General features: G+C 47.9%; 1 protein-coding gene across 2 annotated transcripts; it reads right to left on the reverse strand.

Moving 5' to 3' along the window:
- Positions 1-983: 983 nt before the first annotated feature.
- DAO (D-amino acid oxidase) lies at positions 984-18,403 on the reverse strand. 2 transcript variants are annotated; one of them, XM_033097498.1, is made up of 12 exons: positions 18,183-18,403; positions 15,424-15,540; positions 13,879-14,081; positions 12,679-12,793; positions 11,362-11,438; positions 10,587-10,652; positions 9,103-9,157; positions 7,736-7,867; positions 6,795-6,877; positions 5,534-5,651; positions 4,725-4,823; positions 984-3,479 (listed from the first exon to the last, which is right to left on the reverse strand). In XM_033097498.1, exons 3-12 carry the CDS (start codon positions 14,070-14,072, stop codon positions 3,348-3,350), a joined length of 1,071 nt encoding a protein of 356 aa, XP_032953389.1. In that variant the 5' UTR covers positions 14,073-14,081; positions 15,424-15,540; positions 18,183-18,403; the 3' UTR covers positions 984-3,347. The 2 variants fall into 2 exon arrangements, with proteins under 2 accessions (XP_032953389.1, XP_032953390.1); XM_033097499.1 differs by having other exon boundaries at positions 7,736-7,840; positions 18,183-18,398.
- Between the last annotated feature and the right edge of the window lie 337 nt (positions 18,404-18,740).

The following is an 18,740-nucleotide window of genomic DNA, read 5'->3' on the forward strand; positions in this document are numbered from 1 at the left end:
TAACACAGAACCTTCGCTTGTCTTTTTTGCCTTCCAGCTGGCCAGACACTGCCGGATGAGCAGGGCCACTCCCTTCCTCCTCAAATAACCTGGAGGAACTGAGGGCTGGGGTGGGGAAGGAGTGCTTGGTGGGCAGAAATGTTGTCCAGGGGATGGGGGAAAGGGGCCTGCAGTTGAAAGCTTCCTCTTCTTGAGAAAATGAAAGTTGAAAACTCTTTGCTTTCTAAATTGCCTGCCCTTCAGAAAAATCAATATTATTGAATAATATAAGAGTTGCCCCAAAAGTTGCTTTAGTTGAGGACGTTTGTATCTAATTTTGAGCCGTCCAAAAGCTCCTATTTCCATTAATGGAAATGCCATCTGTTTCTCTGAGTGTTAGGAAAGATTTCAGAAGATGGCAAAAACGTTTAATGTAGCCAGGTTATCTCATTTCTTTCTTCCCCTTACTTCAAGTATTCTCAGGAACTCATACATGACCCTGATGGTTTTGGCAATGAGATGAAAGACTATCTCAGGGTTGAACTTTGAAATAAACACAGGCATTCATTATTTTTAATTAATATTAAGCAACAGAGAGCCTTAAAGGATGAGATTAAGAGTCTCCCTTTGTTACTACTAATAAACATCAAAGGACTGGATACCTTGAGCTGCAAGCAGTAGTGAAACTAGTCAATAGTAGCTTAAGCCATTAAAATATTAATTGTTCATTTAATAACAAGTCCAGAGTCAGGCAGTTCTAGGAAAAGTTCAGCAGCTCAATGATATCATCAAAGATCCAACTTTTTTTTTTGCCTCCACCATCCTCTGCATTTGAAACCACATGGTCACAAAATGGCTGCTGAAGTGCTGGCCATCATATTTATTTTCAAAGGAGGTAGAAGAGGGAAGGAATGGTCACAAAAGGTCTGCTTTCAAACGGGTCTGCTGTTTTTGGTTGAAAGGGAGGTCCTTCAGCAGATTTACCATTGCTTTGCATTGGTCAGATGTCCCAGCATGAATCCTTCCCTAGGGCAGGGGAAGGAAGGACCTACTTCCCACTGGACAAAGGGATACCCACAGACTCCTGAATACAAAATTGGGATTCTGTTAGCATGGAAGAAGGAAGGCGATGGCTGTGGGAAGGGGTGGAGAGGAGCCTTGCCACTGAGTTCTCATCAAGGCTGTTTTAATGCAAGGAGTAGAAATTAGACACAGGTTAATTCAAATGAAGAAGTGCAGCTTTATTTTAAGGCTAGGGTTGGTAGTTAGTTTCTTACAGGGGACAACAAGGGAACATAAATGAGAGAAATGGAGGTAATAAGGAAGAACAGGAAAAGCGGAGAACTGTGGCAGAGTGAGGAACACAGGTCCCATCCAAAGGCAGCGACTACTACTCAGTTCTAGCCGATTTTGTTGCACAGTGGGATCTCCCAATTTTCAAGACCGGAATCTGGATTTTTATGTGACATCTCCAAATTTTAGTATGTTGAATCAAAATGTTTTAAATGATGTGTGAGCCCAATAAAATTCATCTGCAGGCCAGGTTTGATTGGTGGGCCGCCAGTTTGCAGCCTCTGAAAGGTTAAGAAGATCTCAGGAATAAAGTGCAGCCTGGCCTCACTCTATGGAAAGGGGAAACTGGGGAGCCACCAGGGCCCGAGGCAGCCCCCTCTTTGGGTCCATAGCCCCATTTCCCCCCTTCTCTGTAGACGGGCTTCCTTCTGCCTCCTTGTGGCTGCTGCATATGCTAACCGTGCATATGGCTCCTGCTCACCATGGCTCAGCTCTGCAAACATATCTGACTCAGCTGTTCAGTGTCAGACTTCCAAATCCTCAGGAGAGGAAGCTGATTGGCTCAGTTTAGTGCTTGTTTCAGTCTGGTCCAATTAAATTGGGTCAGGGGAGGGTGGGGTCAAGAAGTACAAACATGGTGGCTTTGGCCTGCCCTTTCAGCAGGGTGGCACAATTACAGATTACAGGTATGTCTGGAACCCACAGCAACACGTATGAACTCTCGAGTCTATTCATCATAACTCTATCACAGATCATGTCCTGGCATGTGGTCAGTATGCACGGAGTTTCAGCCATGCATCAAGCATGATATTCAACACTGAGGATGCAAAAAAGAGTGAGACATGGTCCTTATCTTCAGAAAGTAGTGGGGAGAGGGAACAGGCATAAACAGATCTTTGTGATGCAGGGTGATATGGGCACTACGAAAGGAGGCGGAGTGCTGTGGGAGGCATTAAGATGCCAGCCCTGAAGTGCTGGAATGTTCTAAAGGCCCTTCTGACTCCTCAAAGACTCAGTGGTTTCAGTCGCTGGTGGTGCTTTCCTGTATTCTGATTCTTTGACATTTGAACATCCATGATTACATCACATGTAACCATTCTCGATTCATCAAGAATGCTTGATGATGAGCCACTTCAAATGCCACTGTATCCCCACCGTGCCAGAGAGCAGAGCACGTTCTAAATTCATCAGTAAGAAAACAGTTCCATTCACAACAGCATCAAGAAGAATAAAACACTTAGGAATCAATTTAGCAAAAAGAGTGCAGGCCGTTTACAAACTACAAAACTGTGCTGAAAAGAATTGAAGTTCTAAATAAATAGACATTCCAGGATCATGGATCAGCAGCCTTAAAATTATTAAGATAGCAATCAATATTTTGAGAATTGATCTATACGTTCAACGCCATTCCTATCATAATCCCAGGTGGGTTTTTGTGTGGAAATGGGCAAGCTGATTGTAAAATTCATACGGAAATGCAAAGGACCCAGAATTGTCACTGATGCCACTTGGGATGTGGAACAGGCATCATATGTTGCTAGTTCCCTGTCTCACCTCTTCTGTCTCCTCCATACTCCAGTTCTACACACAATTGCCTGCAACGAAATCTGTTACAGCATTCTCTTGAGTTCGTTCTGTGGCATTTACGCTCTGGGCTGACGGTTTCCATAGCCCTGTAGGTTTAGGAAGACTGGATTAAGCAACGTCAGAGGGGTGCCTTTGCTGTAGGACTTTTCAGAACCTTTAATATGTTAGTGTGACTTGTCATCAAGTTACTTAACCTCCACTATCCTCACTTTCCTGTTCTCTTTGATTTTCTGTGTTCTTCTTTCTTCTGAGGACTCATGGGATACATCTTCATAATGTCAAGCCAGAGAAAGTAGATCAGAAGGTCCCCAGGTGGGGCTGGACTCACCTCTAGGAATTGTCCTGAGGTTCCCTCTCACCTCATGCTTCTTAGGGAAAGGAGCCAGGGGTGGGGTGGAGGGTAAGTAATGGCTCAGAGAGGAGCACATTGATTAGTTGGCCAAGGAAAGTGGGGAGTCTTGTGGGGGAGGCGGTGGTCACTGGCATCTTCAGAGATGGGATGGTGGCATCCTGAGCAGCTTCCTTTCTTCCAGGACTTCCCCAAAGAGCTTGGCCGCCTCCAGCGAACAGCCCCAGTGGATGGTGATCCCGTAGCCTCCGTGGCCATAGTTGTGGATGACCTGGGAGAGGCAAGAGAGAAGGTGGCCTGGTCTGCCCTGGAAGATTCAGGAGCTTTCTGAAGAGTCCTGGGCAAAGCCAGAAGGCACCAGAGCTCCTCTCAGCACCCTAGAGGGAGGGTGGGGGCTCTGGGAACAGCAGTAAGGGGATTGATTGGGGAGCTGGGGGTTGACATCCTAGACTCCTGCTTAAGAAATGGAACTGCTTTATATACACTCAACACAGGAAACATAGAATCATCTAGAACTCAGGTAAGAGATTCTGCCCTCCCTCCCCCCGCCACACACACACACACACACACACACACACACGCACACACACATCATATTGTTGAAGTTCCCTACATCACTGTCCTCGTTCCCATCCTACTCCGGTCTGCTGAACCCCTGTGTTAATAGATGACTCTTCTACCCATGTCGGGAGAAAAGAAAAGCAGGGGCACGATGTGGGTGGACTCTGGAGACAGAGAGGCAAGACCCTCAGGGCCTTTTTCAATGCTGAAACCTTTGGCAGGGACTTAAACTCCATATGTGACTCTCCCTTCTACACACACACACACACACACACACACACAACCTACATACACACATTACACACACACACACACAATAAGAAAGGAAGGGTGACTTAGGGAAGATTGCTTTCCTGGTGGGAACCCAGCCACCACCCACTCCGGTCAGGGCCTTCAGCCCATGACAGCTCCCACCATTTTAACAAGCCCAGTTCCTCCACTATGAGAGAGAACATGCGAGGGGACCCAAGAGGGATGATGGGGAAGCCACAAATGGACATCTGGGAAATGGCTGCGGAGTCAAATTCAAACCATATCCCAGCTCTGCCCCTCAACAGTAGGATGATTCAGGCAAGTGACTTCACCTCTTGGAGCCTCATTTTGCTCATCTGAAGCATGAGGGGAACAGTCCGAATCCCAAAGAGCGGTAGGGGAGATTCCAAAAGGTCGTTCATGTGGTGGACACAAAGCAGATGTTCAATAAGTGCCTATTTCCTCCTGTTCGACCACGGGCTTTAGCAAACGGAGGCACTGCCCTCTAGGTAACCTTGAGCAGGTCCTTTACCACCATGGAGCCTCAGTTTCCCCATTGATAGTGAAGGGGATATTAGCCATCACTGTGCCTGCCTGCCAAGAGGCTGTGTGGAGCCGGAGGAGAGGAAAGACTGCTCCCTGGAGGTGCCAGAGCCCTCTTAGGAGTGGGGAGGGCATTGCTTTCCTTGCCAGGAGAGCGTACCTCTATGTTTGAAGATCCAAAGTGAAGCTGTTCTCTTTCTAGACGAATCTGCGGGCGCACTGGCCGGAAGCCAGTCCATTCAGCAATAATTTTGGCATCCTGGAAAGAGAAGTGTTAGCAATTCATCTGTGGATTTTTTTCTTTTTTATTCTTTTCTTTTTTTTTTTTTTTTGCTGCTGCTGCCATTTTTAGGTGATAATCAGCTTTTGAAATCTCCTGATCCTTACCACCACCACGAACGCCATCACTGTCTCTTTTATTAATCATCACTGCTATCATCACCACATTCATCAGCCACCAACATCACCACTGTCACTGCTACCACCTCACCGCCAGTTCTACCAACTGCCTCATCCTCCCCAACCACCACCACCAGCAGCCACCACCATGATATCATCAGCGGTCACCACCTCATCACCATCCTTATCGCCACCCTCAACCTTTTCATCAATACCAACCATGACTTCGACCCCCACCCTCGTCACCATCACTATTGTCATCGCCACCAGCAGGCAGATGTGAAAACTGAGATTTTCTGCAACAAATACTTCTGCTCCTTGGGAACACAGACTAAGGTGGTTTGGGGACCTCACCTCAAGAGAGAGCAGCTCTGATCCACGGCCATCTAGGTTTCATCAGCCCACGGCCAGACTTCCCTGTACTTCATCAAATTCTGGTGTATTCTACAGACCCTTGCTGGAATTAATTTGCCCAATTTCCCAGTGGTGGAATCTTCCCATCCTCAAGCATCCTCATGCTCAAGTTGCCAGGGTCCCGGTCTGGGGCGCTGATACGACTCCCCACGTTACCTTCAGCGTGGGCTCCAGTCTGCAGCAGCCTTCCCAGATGGTGTTGTGGTCTTGAATATTGTTTATCTCACTCCAGTTCCCCAGCTGGAAGATGCCTCCAAGAGTCACTGCCTGGGTCCTAGATCCAAGCAAGGAGTGTCAAGGATGAAGGAAAATGAAGCCTTTGAGGAGAATGGGGTCATCCTTATGCTCACCCTTACCGCCCTGTGTACCTAAACCAGTGCTTCCCTCAACATCGTCATCCCTGCTCACAATGCCATCAACACCACTGCCACCGCCAGTGCCATCAACTACCACCTCCACCATCACCATTTACATCAGCGGCAACCTTGTTCTCTCTTCCAACGTGCGGCATGACGACTATAGCTAACAATGCTGTATTATGTCCTTGAAAGTTGCTAAAAGAGTAGATCTTAAATATTCTCACCACACACACACACACACACACACACACACAAATGTAATTATGGGAGGTGATGGATGTGTTAACTAACCTTATTGCGATAACTGTTTTGCAATCTGTGCATATATCAAATCATCATGGTGTGCATCTTAAACGTGCATCATTGATGTCAATTATATCTCAAGAAAGCTGGAAAAAAACTTTGCCACCTCCATCAACGTCATCTTCACTACTTCCTTCCTTGCTACCATTGACAGGTCATCACCATCATTTCCCGTCACCATTTCCACCATCACACGTTGGCCACTGATGTTGTCATCTCCACCACACCCCTAACTTGCCGCTGAGGCTGTCCTCTCTGCCACACTATTGACATCATCGTGACTGTGTCGTCTCCATCAACACCCACGCCTGCCCCCCCGCCAATCCCCACCATCACCCACTGCGATCTCCTCATCAACGACAATACTGCCTTTACTCCCATTATTTTGCTGTCAACGATATTGTCATCCCCTCCACACGACCACCATCTTCACTGACATCGTCACCTCTCCCATTAATGTCATCATCACCAGCCACCATTCCCAGTCACCACTCCCAGTATGGCCAGTCACACCCTTCTCATGTCCCTGCCATCATGGCTTCGTCTCCAGCATCACCTTTGTCTCCAGTGTCACCACTACAGTCGTCCAAAAGTATGTTCAAGATACAGCCCACGCAAGGCTAAGTCCCGCCGTCCCCGGGATTTAATCACACTTAAAAAAAATTGGCAGAAAACACCTGAAGGGAGTAAGCCAGGGGCAGGCAGCAGGGGCATAAAGATGCCCGCTCTTCTGCCCCAGGATGTCAGACTTTTACCCTGGGATGATGTACGGCGACTTGTACATGCCCCCCCGGAGGTCATGGGTGATAATGAAGTGCTTCATCCAAGGAGCATCTACCTGTTGATGGAGGACGGAGTGGTCTCGTTAGAGGAGTGAAATCCGCGGGCCCCTCTGCCCTGCTCCACTCCAAGACCAGACATTCCGATAGGACAGGCCGATTCCTGAACCCGCTGCCCCACGTCTGCCCCGACTGCCTGCTCGTGCAGTAAGAGCGCCCTGAGAGCCACCCTGCTCCCTGAAGCACCGCACGTTCTCACCCACACGTTCACAGAAAAGCCCAGCACACAGGCGCAAATGCACACATTAGCCCACCTCAGAAACACACACACACACCTACACACTTGTGAACGCACACAGGTACACTCACAAATAGGCGTGCCGCACGCACATACACACTGACACAGTGAGAGGCCAGTGCTGACACATCCAGGCTCTTAAATCAGATCGCTTGGGTTCTAATCCCAACTCCGTAATTTGCGACCGTGTGAACTTTGCATATTACTTAATTCCTCTGTGCCTCAGTTTCCCCATCTGTAAGGTGTCGATGGTGATATGATAGACCCCACCTCAAAGGGTTGTGGTAAGGATTAAAGGAATTAACGTGCTCCGGCCTGGGCCTGGGCCTGGCCCTTAGTAAACACGCCGTAACTGTTTGCTCTATTTATGATAATACAGGCAGTGCGGCTCCCACATAGGTACAAACATATACACACGTGCTTTGCTATTAGGAAGAAAGCCCAAAAGAAAAGTTTGGGAGGGGCCGTGTGGTGTTGGTCCTTCTTGCTTCTTTAACACGTCGTTTCCTCTAACAGATGTTCCTGATGTATCCTCTCTCTTTGGAGATGAAATAAGCGGACCGCTACCATCTTCCCAGCAACAAAAGTCAGGGGAGTCATCCCTCACTTTCACACTCACCTTAATGATCTGCCCTCGACCTGGCTGCAGCAGGGGGTCTGGTTGCAGCGCCCCAGCCCACACGCCGGTGCAGTTGATAATCACATCGGCGCCTCCTCTTGCTACCTGGCAGCAACCAACAGGGCAGGTGGGCTGGGAGGGGGTACGGACCCGGGTATCCCCTGTCCCTCCATCTCCCCTCCTCCCACCTTGAAGCTCTCAGCTCCCTATGGCACAGCAGGGTCGGGACTCAATGAGGAATCCATGGGCATGGCTCCAAAAGTCCTCTGTGCCATTTACCTGCTGCGTGGCCTCAGAAATGTCCTGTCACTTCCTCAGGGCTCAGCTGCCTTAACTATAAAATGGGGCTGGTAATGCATGTTCATAGGCTACGGCGAGAATCCCGCATGACTCTGGACTTAGAATACTCTGCGCTTAGAAAACAGTCATGTGCAAGGCAGGGACCTTCTTGGGAGCTTCCAGAAGAAGTCAGAAAGCAAGCCGAGATATTTCTCTTCCTCCTTCTGTCTCCTTTTTGTTTCATTCTCTTGCCTCCTACTCTGCCAAGACATCTGCAGAAGGCATGTTGGAACCTCTAGGTCTGGGCACTGTGGGATACTTGACAGCTCAAGGATGTAGCCTGATGGGCACTCAAACTCCCAACCCAGCTCCCAGGACTCCCTGCCCAGGTCAGTCATGGGTCACACACACATCGCAAAGCGCTGTTATCGTTCATGATCCAGCGTTTGCTACACTGGACTGTGAGTTCCTTGGAAATGAGAGCTGTGCCTGAGTCAACTGTATTTCCCAAGTGCCCATCAGGGCTGGACGCAGAGCAGGTGCTTATTATAGAATCCCGGTAGCTGCACGTACTGAGCACCTCCCGTGTCTCAAGCACTATTCTGGGTGCTGGGCTTGAGTGAAGTCATAGAGCAAAGCTCCTGGTGCATAGCCAGTGCCTGACGATGGGAGCTGCTCCTGTCATTATTGTCGGTGATGGTGTTACTTCAGAGGTGAGTCAGCTGAGAGTTGAGACATTGCAGAGACATCAACCCAGATGTCGGCAGGAGGCAACCAAGTGTCTAGAACTTGAGGGTTGGGTGCAGCTGACACTGGGAAGAGGCAGCCAGCTCTCTGGCCCTAAAACTCAAGGAGGCTTAAATAGAGATCTGTCCTTAATGGCCACCACTGGCCCTTTGCTTCTGCCACCAATATCAGGGTAGAATGCCTGAGTCCTACTGGGATTGACAAAAGGCCTAGAGTTTGGGATGGGCCTCAAGAGGACCCTGGAAGGCTGAAAAGGGGGCTTCCAACCCAGCAACAAGAAGCAAAGGCCTCCCCTCTTCACCTCTCTCCCACATCCGGCCCCTTCCAGCTCTGCAGCTCACCTCCTCAAAAGACTCCACCTTCCTCTGGAAGAACTTCACTCCCCTGTCAGTTAACCTAGGATGATCAAACACATCAAAAAGCCCAGTATTCAATTCTCTGTGCCATCTCTCCAAGAGGAGGACATGGGGGACATTACTCAAAGAAACTTGTATCCCACAGGACGTTCCTTGAGAAAATGGCTGTATACTCAAGTCAGTTCATGAGCACCTTGATGGGACTAGTGGACCATGAAATGTCCCTTGGGGACCTGAGATGATCCAAGCCCCTCATCAGTCAGATGGAGATGAGAGAAGGGCCTTGCTGACGGTCAGACAGTGAGTGAGTGATGGGACTGGGACTCGAACCCAGGCTTCTTAGTTGGAAACGCTTCCTCCTACCACCGCATTGCTTTACACTACCAAAGGGAATGCGATACAGGGTGGAGGAGGGGCAGGGTTGGACCATGCCACATGCCCCTTTGTCAGAAGCAAAGCATGAAGAGGGAAGTGGGCTGGGGACACCCACCCCCCCTCTAAATATCCCAATGGAAAAGAAATCTGTCACTATTAGAAAAACAGTAGAAATATCAAAATAACAGGAACTAAACTAAATAAAGGTTGAAGCATAACCTCAGGACTGTTTTATCTACATACTGTCCTCAATATAGAAAAACGGGGAGCATTCTTTCCTGAAAGAGTCTAGACAGGAGTCATTATGTGTCCCAGGTTTAGAAGAAATAACCAACCATGTTTTAGCACAACATTTCCCAAACCTGGCTCTTAATTAGAATCACTCAGGAAACTTCTTAAAATACAAATTTATGATCCCATCCCAGAGGTTTTGATTCAGTAGACAGGAAGCAGGGTCCTGAAATCTATGTTTTTTAAAACCTCCCTAAGTCCTTTGATGAAAGCCACTATCCATTCCATATTTTAAAAAATCTTAATAAAGTAGTAATATATAGGAAATATATGGAATCTTCCTTAACATGAATGTATGTGAATATAAATATAAAGGTATCTCTCAAGTTAATGTTTACTAATGTGGAACACTACGAGATTGCTGTCAACATCAGAGCAAGATAGGGATATCCACTATCACCTGTATTAGTTAACATTGTTCTAGAAGTACTGGCCATAGCAGTTAGACAAGAAAAAAAAGTGAGCTATTAAAAAAAAAAGGCAACTTATGTTTCATAGATGATGTAATTATGTCTGGAAAATTTAAGACAATCCATTTTAAAACTATTACATAAACATTACAGATTTTAGTGAGGTTGAGAATAAATATCACATTAAAAAGCTGCCCAGATGGTTCTGTTGCCCAACTAAGCATGGGAACCGTTGTCTTAGTACCCAGAAGTGATCAGGACCAAGGATCGGTCCCATGATGCCTAAGGGTTAACCTTTGGGGTTGGTTGATACAAAGAATCCCATGAACAATCATCTATTACAACCCTGGTCCCTGGGAGGTGCTTTTCTGAAACTAACATGGAAAATCTCACCTTTCAGTCAGCCACTGTAGATATCTCCTCCCTTCCAGAATCAGGCTTGTATTGAACCAGCCATAGCTAGAGTCACAGCAGGCAAATGTGAGAATAAAGGATCAGAATTAGAGCTATATTGGAAGGCTATATAGCTATATTGGAATATAGCTATATTGGAATAGCTATATTAGAGCTATATTGGAATGGAGGTGGGGGCAGTGTCATCTTTTGGGCCCCCAAGGGTAGAGTCAGAACCATTGGGTGCAATTCCAGGGGGAAGTGGTTTTCAGCTCAACGCAAGGAAAACTTTTCTATCAGAGAAAGCCATCCCTGACATTAGGATGTGCAAGTGGAGACTGGACACACATTTGTAGAAGGGATTCAAGCATTGGGTGGGGTGAGGAGAGGACCAGCGAGGCAGGTAGGGAAAAGAATGGAGAGGTTCGGAGTCAGACTGGGTTGGAATCCCATTTTGGTCGCTTGGCTATGTGACCTTGGGAAGTGACTTAGCCTCCCTGAAGCTCACTTTCCTCATCTACAAAAGAGAAGAGTGATTTGGAGATTCTGGGCTTGAGATCTGTGATCCCATATCCCCAGTCTCCTTAGTCCAAGTCCCAATTTGAGTGGGAGTCCTCTCAGAAGGAGCTGGACATAGTACCAGTAGACCAAGTTCCCAGGGGCTCTGGGCCTGGAATAGGACAGGAAATTTGGTGAGTACATCTTCTGCTGCCTTCTGGTCAGGCAGGTGCGATTCGTGGGGCCTCAGCCCCTTTGTCCATGACAATAACCTTACCTGTAACCAGGGAACATGTCCAGCTCTCTTGGGGTCAGTTTCCGAAATCCCAGATAAGTGTCCTTCCAGAAAGGGTCCTGCAGAGGAAGGAGAGAAGGATGATGACTTTTTGCCCCTGACCACAGGAATGGGCAAAAATCAATAATAATGATAATAACAAAACATGTCATGTTTACTGAGTGTAAGGTGCTGTTCCAAGCATTTTACTTATATCACTCCCATTGAGGCAGATACCATTCCTATCCCCATTTTACAGATTGGCTGATTGAGGCTTAGAGATGTTACGTAACTTGTCTAAAGTCACACAGCTAATAAGTGGGACTGAGCTCTGAACCCACGCAGTTTGGCTTCAGAGTCCAAATTCTTGCTCATTATGCTATCTATACTAAGGGTAAGAGTAAGACCGGGGGTGAGTGATAGGGTAAGTGTCAGAAATATGGGAGAAAAAAGGGTGAGAGTGAGAGTCACCAAGGGGCAAGCGTGGGAGGCAGCAGAGCGTAGGGTCAGACAACTTAAATGGAGATTTTGACCTCACCGCTGACCATCTTGAATTCTCTGAGACTCAGTTTTCTAGTCTGTACCATGGAGTTAATAGTCACTCTTGGCCCTACGGAAGGTAACAGATAACATGGGCAATGCCTTTTGCATGGTGCTAAATGTTGACTAAACATCGGAGAGCTGGCATGGATGGGGTTCTGGGCACCCAGCCAGACCACCCTTTTCACGTGGCCTGAGAACATCGCCCAAGGCTGTGCCTTTGTTAACACGTTGGGCACCATGTGGCCACAGAATGCTTGGGTTCAAATCCCACCTCTGCCACTTTAAAGCTTTGTGAGCTCAGGTAAGTGACTCTATTTCATCTGCAAAAGGAAGATAATATTAGCACTTACTTCCTGGTTATTGAGAGAATTAAATGAGTCACTCTTTATAAAATAGTTAGGACAGGGCCTGGCACACAGTAGGTACTTTAGAAGTTTGTACCATGATGAGTGTTTTAGTCCATCTTGATGAAAAGCCCTGGGACCTCCAGGGGTGCAGTAAACCATTTGGCATTAGCACCAAGTGCCCACCATTACAGGATGTGTCTGAGTTTTACCCATATCAATCAAAACCTAGTCCCCTTGTTCATCAGAAGATTCTTTGGTCTCTGCCAATTTTACTTTAAAAAATTGGAAACAAAAATAAATTTAAAAGTAAAAACAGATTTAAAGTGAGCCTGTTTTGCACATAGACGTCTCAAAGTACTCCCCAGACTCGGGGCCCCAGCCTAAGTCTGTGATGAAGGCTCTGCCCCACGGTCACGGACTCCTCACTCACCGGAACAGCTTCACAGAAGAGGTTGTAGCCTGAGATTAGGGCCAGGCCCATGTTTGCAGCATTGGGAGAATGGATGTGGCTCAGGAGATAGTCGAAGGTCTGCTGGTTCCAATGCCTGGAAGGGTCCCCCAGAGTATCATCACCTAAGACCCTGAGCTGGGCAAGACAGCTTTGAGGGTCAGCTTGCATGGGACTGTGATCAGGCTGGTGGGGATGTGTCCAAATCCAGGAATCCACCATGTTCCACTCCTGCAGCACCCCAAATGCCTATGGGTCTCCTACTTCTCGAAACTTTCCAGTATTTCCCCATGAATCGGATAGAGAAGAGGTGGAAAAAATGAGTTCCATTGCAACCACTTGGAGCCCACTTCTATCTTGGGATCATATCGTTGACAAGTATAAATGAAGGCTTTGATCTGATTTGGAGACTGTTCAGGCTCACATGGTTCAGGCTCTCTCTGGGCAACCCCCACTATAAACACAGGTGGCAGACATAAGCTTGCTCCTCCCAAACGCTTTCCTCTTTCCCCTGGGCATACAGCTCAACTACATTTCCCAGACTCTCTTGCAGCTAGGTATGGCCATGTGACTGCATTCTGGCCAATGGGTCCTAAAGACTCAGCACACTTGTTTCTCATGCTATGCTCCTTCCACAGGTGCCCACCCTTAAGAATGGCAATGTCGGAAGCCACAGAGGAGGATGGCAGAGCCATGATGTGGAAGGAACCTGATCCCTGAATTGCCACCCACTCATCAGGAACATTGGTGTTTGGAATTTATGAGAAATAAGAATGAAACTTCTGTTTCAGCCATTATTCATCTATGGCTTCCTTTGTTGAAGCAGTTGGGGGTTTCTAACCTAACATAATGACCTTTGTGATGTCTCTGCTAAACCTGAGCATTGATCCACCCACTTAGAAGTATTCCAGATGCATCAACGGCCACCTGGTTTAGGGAAAGTATAGAGACAAAGCCTCCATCTGTCTGGCATACATCGCTTCTATCTCTGCTAAGATCAAGTAAGTGTAGCATCGGTCTGGCACATAAAAGGGGCTTAATATGTATTATTTTCTTCACCTCATGCGAGGCCATAACCCCCACAAAGGGTTTGTTCTTGGTGGCAGGGACCTGGAGAGGAGTCACCCCTCTGCAGACTCAGACCCTCTGGCCCCCTAGCTACCCTCTGGGGCCCTCACTCACTTTTCCTGTGGGTTGCTGTGATCGGAGACGTAGGGCTGACAAAGGCCGGCAGCCACGTCGGTGTTGGTGAGCGGGGTGAAGCGGTCTGCATAGACCTTTATGTCCAGCGACTGCAGGGCTGAGTGGTAGCGCTCATGAATGCAGAGGGCGGTGGACAGCCCAATAACCCCAGCTCCGATCACTACCACGCGCATTGTGCCAGCCTGCAGAAAAGAAGGGTTGAGGTGTGCCATCATCACCATCCTCTCCATCACCATCTCTACCATCGCCGCCATCCACTGAAGGCTTAGAAAGTGCCGGATATCGCCAAATCCGTTTTATACTTGATCTGCTCAATGATCCTCACAAATGGAAAAACTGAGGCATGGAGAGGCAAAGCCACTTGCCCAAGGTCACACAGCTGGTAAGTAATACCAGTTTCTCTGGGTAGTCTGCCCAAATACGATGTACCCAGCTGGGAATATAAAAAAAGGGCCTAACAGAGTGCCTGGCCAGCTCTAGGCTGGGGAGAATGGTTAGGACAATGGGCTCTTGTCTTCAAATCTCAGATTTGAAGGCAGCTCTGCTGCCTACTGGACATTGATGTTGGGCAAGATGCTCCATGAGTCTCATTTTCTTCTTCTGGAAAATAGGAAAATTATTAACTCATGCCTCAGAGAGGAGATGAGAGATGTATGTAGATGGCAAATGAAAACAGCATAACACAGTGTCTAGTACAAAATAAGTGACTTACTGACATTTGCAGAGCACCTACTGTGTGCCAGCCCCAGTGCTAAGTGCTTCCCATGTATTATTTCATCTAAGTCTCCCAACATTCTTATGACATAGGGACTGATGTTAGTGGCTCCACTTTACAGATGAGAACACTGAGGCTCAGAGAGATGAAGTCACTTCCTCAAGGTCACACAGCCAGCCAGTGGTGCTGCTGGGATTAAATTTCAATTTAAGTCAACTCCTACACACCTACTGTGTGACATACTGGCAGCTATGGATACAGCTGTGAGCACATCAGATGTAATGTCTGACCTCAGAATTCAGGTCTTCCAGCGCATCCCCTCAGGGCCTGCCTTGGGATGCTAGGCTGCCTGGGTCCTTGGAAATTTCTAAGGCCAAGCAGCTTTTGACCTTGAAGCTGTTTGGGTCTGCACAGCAGGGAAATATTCTGCCGGCTCCTGCTGAGGCAGAACAAGGGGATGTTTTGTGCCCAGAAGGGCTAAATTCAACTTTCCCTCCTCTTTACTCACAACTCTCTTCCCACAGAACTTGGCTCCTGGCAATTTGGGCCTGTGGCCCCAAACAGCAGGACGTTTTCAGTATGGCCTAGTTTTGTAAAGGGGGAAACGGCTCCAGCCCACAAGAACTGGACTCTGTCGGGGTTTCAGCAGCCAAGTTGGAGATAAAACCAAAAAACAAAAAGGCATCGTTGCTCTGGGCGATTCTCCTTCTAGCTGCCAGCCGGGGCTTGGTTGGGGGTGGGGAAGGCAGACCCTCTCAGGCACCCCCACCCTCTTCCTTCAATCTCCTATTTTATAAAATAGGAGTTACCTCGTCTCACGGGGGTGCCCTGAAGATGAAATGACCGGCTTGGCAACAGTTCCTGGTACAATGCCTGGCACAGAGTAGGCCTTCAGTACATGGCAGCCTCCTTCTGTCCCCCAGCACCTTGAAAATAATAAAAGAAAGAACACTGGATGTTGAGGAGGAGAGAGAAAGAAGAGAGAGTCAGACCTGGCTTTACTTCTGGCTCGCTGTGTGACCTTGGCCAGCTTACTTCCCCTCTTTGGGCCTTTTGACTGTCTCTGCATAACCTCTAGAGAGTTGACCACTTTTGTACATTGACAACAAGAAGGCAAGGATAGAGAGCTTTCCTGTATTTTCCCAATTCCTCGTACTGAATCCAGGTGGTGGCATGGCACGGGGAGGTGGCTGTGGGCAGGTTCACAGCCTGGCTCTGGCACACACCAGCTGTCATTTAACTTGATTGAGCCAGGGTGACCAACCTCCCTGATTTGGACTGACGGTGTCCCCAGCATGAGGACTCTGAGTGCGAAAACCAGAAGAGTCCAGAGGCAAACAGGAATGAGTTGGCCATTAACTGAGCCTATTTCCTCTTCTATAAACTTTTAAAGGTTAACAAAGCTCCCTGCCTATTGTCTCCCCACCAGAATATAAGCTTCAGTAGAGCAGGGACTTTTGTCTTCTGCTCTATCCCCAGAGCCTGGAATAGTGCCTGGTGCATAGCAAGGATTCATAAGTGAATGAATGAATGACTGAGTGAGTGAATGCAGTTCTTATGAGGATTAAAGGGGAAAATAATCATAAAGTGCTAGGGAACTCATAAATGACAGCAGTGATTATCATCCTTCCCAGTTTGCAGATGAGGCAGCTGAGGCTGGAGAGAGCAGAAATTATTTGAGGTCACAACAAGAGTTGAAGGAATAGCAGGGGTGTGAACCCAGCTCTCCTTTTTCCAGGACCCGACTTTTTTCCATTCTCACGCTACCTAGAAAACCAGTAAAGGATGGAGAAAAAAAGGAGCTGCTTATGTAATAGAAGTTTGTGAGGTGAGAGAAGGAGAGTGTTGGAAAACTCTTACAAAGTTTCTGGGCAGGGAGAAAAAGTCTTTGGACCAAAGCAGAGCGGGCACATGGCACATATCCCATAATGAGGCTGATGAGGTGTGTCAAAGCCTCTGGATAGGAGCAGAGAGAAGAGCATAAGAGAGGACCCAGTGCTACTTCTGGAACCAGCTGGCAAGACAAAGAAGGACAAATAACAGTGTGGGGCTCAGTTTGTCCAGTATGTAAAATTCTGAAGATAAGCAAGACGCCATCATGCAGGTGGGGAAACTGAGGCCCAGAAAAAAGAAGCGACTCGGCCAAAGTGACACAGCTAGGCCAAAGTCACAGAATTGTAATAAAAGGATTTGTGGGGTCTTGGAGTTACAAAGTCTCTGGAAAAGGCAGGAATAGGTCACATCAAGAAAAGGACTGCAAAGTGGAGATAAACAACAATGAGGGTAGCTGCTAGGTTTTCAACTCCTAGGATTGTGCTAAGAACTTTACATGCATTATCTGCTTTAATCTCCTAACAGCCCTTGGGGTTATCATTACGCCCATTTTACAGATGAGGCAACTGAGATTCAGCCAGCCAGCTGGTGAGAAGCAGAGCCCAGGCCGGTCTGACTCCCAAGTGAAAAACCTGAGGGTCAAGCAGGTAAAGAGAAACGCCCATGTTTCAGGGTCCTGCATTGAAAAAAAAACACATAAAATACACCAAATGTAGGAATGTTTAGTGTGTTAGTAATAGGCACAGAATTTAAGAGGAAAAACCATGTATCCTAAATCAATTATCTTAATAAACTATGTGAATCAAATTTGATACTGATTACAGCATCTCTTAATAAAGTGTGTGTGTGTGTGTGTGTGTGTGTGTGTGTGTGTAATTATAATGTCTACATAAGTGTGGAGCAGGAAGGGAATAATTTTGGCAGTCACATGTAGATGGAGCACAGACGTCCTCTTACTTAATCCTCTCAACTGCTCTGGAAGTTGAGTCCCACAGAGGTGGGACTGAGTGAGGTTCAAGGAGAGGAAGTCACTCTCTCAAAGTCACACAGCCAGTGTGGGCCAGTTCGGATCTGGACCCAGTTCTAACTGAGCTTTCTGCACTGTGCCATAAAACTACTTAGGCAGCCAGCAATAAGTTGGCACCAACGATCTCTGCTTGCTTTTCAGTCTTGGATTTGTATGCTTATAAGCTCTGTTGTCCCTAGAAAGGAATTTGATGGCTGCGTGCGCATGGCAAAGAATAGGAAAGACTTATTCTGAAAGAATCAGCAAGTCATGGATAAAGTATTTGAATGCACATAGTTAGCTTTTCCAGGTTGCACCATATGGCTACTTCTTATGAAGCTGATATTTTCAGAGTTTATCTTTAAAATGGAACAAATTCTATAAACACTTGACAACCAGGCTACCAGCTCCCCGCCCCCAAAATAATAATAATTACCATTTATTGAGTACTTGTTATGTGACCAGTTCTGTGCTAAGCACTTTACATTCATCACCTCTTCTAATACTCAAATGAACCCTGTAACAGGTGAGTTATAATCCCCATCTCCCAGATGGGGAAACTGAGACTTCGAGAGGCGAAGATGCTTACCTGAAGTCCCTGCCCAACTCCATGGTTGTCACCTGCCTCAAGCTCTAATGTGGAGCTTCTTTGTTGACGCTGAGAGGGCACTGAAGTTCTGCTGTGCACTCCCCCGCACCCTCCCCTACCACACACATACTCCCACTCACCTGGTGTGTCAAGCTTCAGGAGAAAAGAGGCAGCTGCTGTGAGCACAGGGTCCTGTCTCCTGAGGGGAGGCTCCTGATTCTGGGGCGTCCCGTCCTTAGCCCTCCGCCTGCTAGCCGGGACTGGAGCTCAGGGTCAAAGTCTGTAGTTATGGACAGGGCACAGCTTGGCGCTGCACTGCTCCCAGGGGCTGGCCCCGGGCCAGGCTGGAAGACCTCACCTCCCCTCGCTCCCAGTCCCTGAAAAGCTGCCTGCCTTTTTTGGCTGATCCTAACAAGCCCCTGTGTACAGTCCTGCGGGGAGGGAGTAAAGGCAGGCGGGGTTCTTGGAGGACTGACGGACATAAGGAGGTCTGTCTCCCAGGCCAGCTGGAGACGATCCTCTTTGTTCCCTCTTCCTGCTGCCACCCTATGGGAGGTTTGGGTCGGGCCCTGGCCTGAAGGGTGGGGGTGGTCAGCCTGGCAGCTCCTGAGGGGAGCCCAGAGGTACAGGACAGAGGCTTCCAGGGCCAGCAGGCCAGCCCAGTGCCATTCTGGGACACTAGGTGGATGAGGCCAAGA

This window comes from Rhinolophus ferrumequinum, chromosome 25, assembly GCF_004115265.2.
Source record: "Rhinolophus ferrumequinum isolate MPI-CBG mRhiFer1 chromosome 25, mRhiFer1_v1.p, whole genome shotgun sequence".
NCBI lineage: Eukaryota > Metazoa > Chordata > Mammalia > Chiroptera > Rhinolophidae > Rhinolophus > Rhinolophus ferrumequinum.